Genomic DNA, 3,770 nt, shown 5'->3' on the forward strand with positions numbered 1-3,770 from the left:
TCCACCCGCCACCACGGAACCCTGCGAGGCCGAGGAGACTTGCTGACCGTGCCTGGCAACTCCGTGCTGCCAGGAAACCCGGGGGCTGCCTGCAGCGCTCTCAGACTCCCCGCTCGCCGCCGCACACGGGCGCACTCTCTCGCCCTCACCTCCCCCCCCCGGCACCGCACCCCGTCTCTCCCTCTCTCTCACACACACACACACACACGCACGCACGCTTTCTCTCACTCTGTCTTCACCCGGAGGTGCACTGATGGCCATTTAATGAGGGGCGAAAAGTTAAGAGATTAAACTAAATATGAACCATCGTTGCTCGTAGCAGTGTCCTATTGAGAGCAGAGCAGAATCCAGCGAGCATCCCTGCAGGAATGGAGTCGGTAAAACAAAGGATTTTGACCCCTGGTAAGGAGGGATTGAAGAATTTTGCTGGAAAATCTCTTGGTCAACTCTACAGGTAAGACTGAGATCTCTTACAGGACTCTACTTCCTAGAAATATTTGGAAGCTTTTCTTAACGGCCAGCTGCTTAAGGAGGTCGAATGGTTTGGGGAGGTTAGTGGTGGCGGGGCTGGGAGCTGCTGAGATACTGCTGATATAATCTGGATCCTGGAAACTAGTGCTGAAGCTTCTCAATATGGCACCCTTGTAACTTCTCTATCTGATTCGGAAACGGTGTCAGTAAATATGAAAAAAAGATTGCCCCATCTTTCCCCCACAAAACCAGGATCCCATCTTGAAATCATAACCGGGAGAGAGCAGCTCCCTATATTTTTGTTCTGTGTTAATTTTGTAATGCAGTCACAGAATCTTTCCCTCTGCCCTTATCAATCATTTAAAAATAATAATAATAATCTTTCCTGGTTTCGATTAGTCTTATCCCTCGTGTAATTTGTCGTCAGAGGAAGATAAACATGGAGATGTATAAATAATTGATATCTGAACGATTTTTTTTTTATTCTGAAGCTAAAACATATAGAGGGATGTGTTTAATTATTTATCCATCTGCCTTGAGAAGCATCTACTTGTCTTATAAGTAATACACATCTGCAGTTGCTAAACTCAAAAGCATCACTTAACAGTGTGTTTCTGTGTGTACAGAACATTTCTACTGTCTTCGAGCCCTGTACACACAGATAAACAACCCCAAATTCTCTCATACTAAGAAGTGTAGGCACTACAGTTGTCACATCGTGCTCCATCCAATCTGGCGACTTCAGCGACCTCCAGGACTTTTGAGAATAATCTGTGAAATTTCAATCTATTTTTGAGGATCCCCTCTGCTAGAAATTATCCCCAAGGGTTTGTTTGTTTGTGGTTTGGTTTGGGATTTTTTATGACTGATAAAGGTAACTGCGGATGTATCTGCCTGGGGTAGGTCACTTAAAAGTCTTTTTTCCCTACCTATGCGGCAGTGTTGGGCACAGGCACAAGCCTGTTTCACAGCATGAGTCACAACTTCTGCTGCCATTTTCAGGAAGAGGGACATATCAGTGAAGCGATAAAGACAAAATTAAGATTTCCATTTTAGGAGGAGGAGTACAGTTTTGAAAAGCCAAAAGTCCAACCAAAACCATCACCAATGCAGAGACTAGCCTACAGTTTTAGTTCATATTTAAGTCGTTTTCAATGGTCAGAAAAAGAATATTGATAATCCATCATAATTGCTTAAAATATAATCAAGGAAATAAGCTTATCTTTAACCCTAAAAGACTCTACAACATATAAACAAAACGATCATTTTACTATTTTTATATAGTCACATAGTGAATAACGGCTAAGCGATGTTTGCATTTTCCAGTAAAACTCCATTTGAACTCTCCCATTGATTAACAAATGCACAATTTACTACTTTTTTTCAACGAACGGGATTGAAGTATTTTGTTTCAGATTCTTAGAATTAAAATATATTTCCTGTCTCTCACACATTGATTTCTAGTGTCTTCTTGGAGACGAGAAGCCCGTTCAGGGAGAAAACACTTCTACATCATCCTTTATTTGCATGAACGAATTTTGAACATAAAACCACGGTGTTTTATTTAATGCACAACTTTAAGACACTCCTTAATGCTGCAGGCTTAAAGCATGGAAATAATTTTCTCAGAAAAAATAAATGGGGAGAATTTCAACTGAGTAACTATTGGAGAAAATCCCTGTATTTTCTCGAAAAAAAAATGGAGAATCTTTTGAGCTTTATTCTTCTAATTGTTACTGCCCCATTAGTCGGATGAGTTAACTTCAAAGAGATGCTCCTCTGAGAAGAATTTCTGACGTGAGAAAATAGTCCTAGAGCAGCGGTAGGATAGTCGGGAAATGGTCACATATTCGCTCCTCAAGACGATGGAGCTAGGATGAAAAGGGTTAGTTTTCCCGTCTTTTAAATATCTCAGTGACCACAAAAGAAGGTTAAGAGATTCGGCATGGGACACTTACTCGATAAACCCGATCGTTCTTACTCCCGACACAGCATTTTTAAAGCTTTTCCACTCCTGAGGAAATAAACCCGAAATGTTCTAAGTCACCTTTCGTAGATAGCAGGGTTTGGGGGTGGGGTTTTTTGTCGGTATTTTTCTGTTGATTCGAAATAGCTGCAAATAGCAATTCCCCATCAGATTTCTGCACGTCGTTTTCTGGGAGATAAGATTCTCATGTAAAAAAACAAGGGAGTGGGGAAAATTAAATCGAGTTTAAAGCTGATCCGGGAAGGTTAAACCTGCTAAGCAATCACCCGCTCACAACGTGTAGCTGAGCAGACGCGATCTTTTGGAAATACTTCTCCGGAGATGCCTATTCTCTAAAGACGGTCATGTTTTCTTCCACTGTATGTGACAGCCATTTTGCAAATCTAAAATAAGTAGCAATATCACCTCCTCCCTCTCCTTTCTGTTAATATTTCTTTTGTTCCCAGACCTGAAACGAGATGCACGCCAAGATCACCCCCCTTGGCGTTTCTAATACAGCAAGGAGGGAATAAAACCTCCAGAAGACAGTTTCGGTTTCCATCCTGCGCCTCTTGGGCTACCCAACATGGCGCCTCTGCAGTGGTTACAGATGATGTCTTCTTAATGCGTCCTACATATTTAAGCCGAAGTCTTTAATGATAGATGAGCATTTCTCAGCTAGAGCTCCTCCCTGGGAATCTTGCGGCGGGGTGGTGGGGGGAGCTGGGGATGACTAATCGTGACTCCCACAGGTCATTGCTAAAGCGCAGTTGAAGGTGAATGGAAAACAAGGAACAAATCTCCAAATCAATCCCGACCAAGAGAAAGGGGCAGCAGGGAGCGGTGAATTTAAGGCTGCAGCTATTCGAAGTGGCTGTGCCTTCAGACGGCCAGAGCTTGACTTTCCCTTCTTGTGTCGGGCAGAGTCCTAGAGAAGAGACAGAAGCCCGGGGACACCATCGAGCTGACGGAAGATGGGAAACCCGTGGAAATGCCCGAGAAGAAAGCCCCATTGTGCGACTGTACCTGCTTCGGGCTGCCCCGGAGGTACATCATTGCCATCATGAGCGGACTAGGATTCTGCATTTCCTTCGGGATCCGATGTAACTTGGGAGTGGCCATCGTGGATATGGTCAATAACAGCACCATACACCGAGGAGGAAAAATTATTAAAGAGGTGGGAACCCTTCCCTCGTAAATCCCAGGCCACCCGAGTACAACTTTCAAGTTAAACACCTCAGCGCAGGCGAGACGAGCTCGGACGGTTTTTTACCGTTCCCCCCACGTTCAGCCCGCGGTGCTCTTTGGTCCCTACGCGGGCGGGCCGCCCCGC

The 3,770-nt window shown here is 44.3% G+C and overlaps 1 protein-coding gene across 1 annotated transcript; it reads left to right on the top strand.

The window, feature by feature from the left end:
- The first annotated feature begins 4 nt into the window (after positions 1-4).
- On the top strand, positions 5-3,696 carry LOC104279015 (vesicular glutamate transporter 2-like). Its single transcript, XM_009876160.1, has 2 exons — positions 5-454; positions 3,362-3,696. Exons 1-2 carry the CDS (start codon positions 369-371, stop codon positions 3,633-3,635), a joined length of 360 nt encoding a protein of 119 aa, XP_009874462.1. The 5' UTR covers positions 5-368; the 3' UTR covers positions 3,636-3,696.
- The last annotated feature ends 74 nt before the right edge of the window (positions 3,697-3,770 follow it).

This window comes from Apaloderma vittatum, unplaced genomic scaffold (genome assembly GCF_000703405.1).
Source record: "Apaloderma vittatum isolate BGI_N311 unplaced genomic scaffold, ASM70340v1 scaffold36209, whole genome shotgun sequence".
In the NCBI taxonomy this organism is placed as follows: domain Eukaryota; kingdom Metazoa; phylum Chordata; class Aves; order Trogoniformes; family Trogonidae; genus Apaloderma; species Apaloderma vittatum.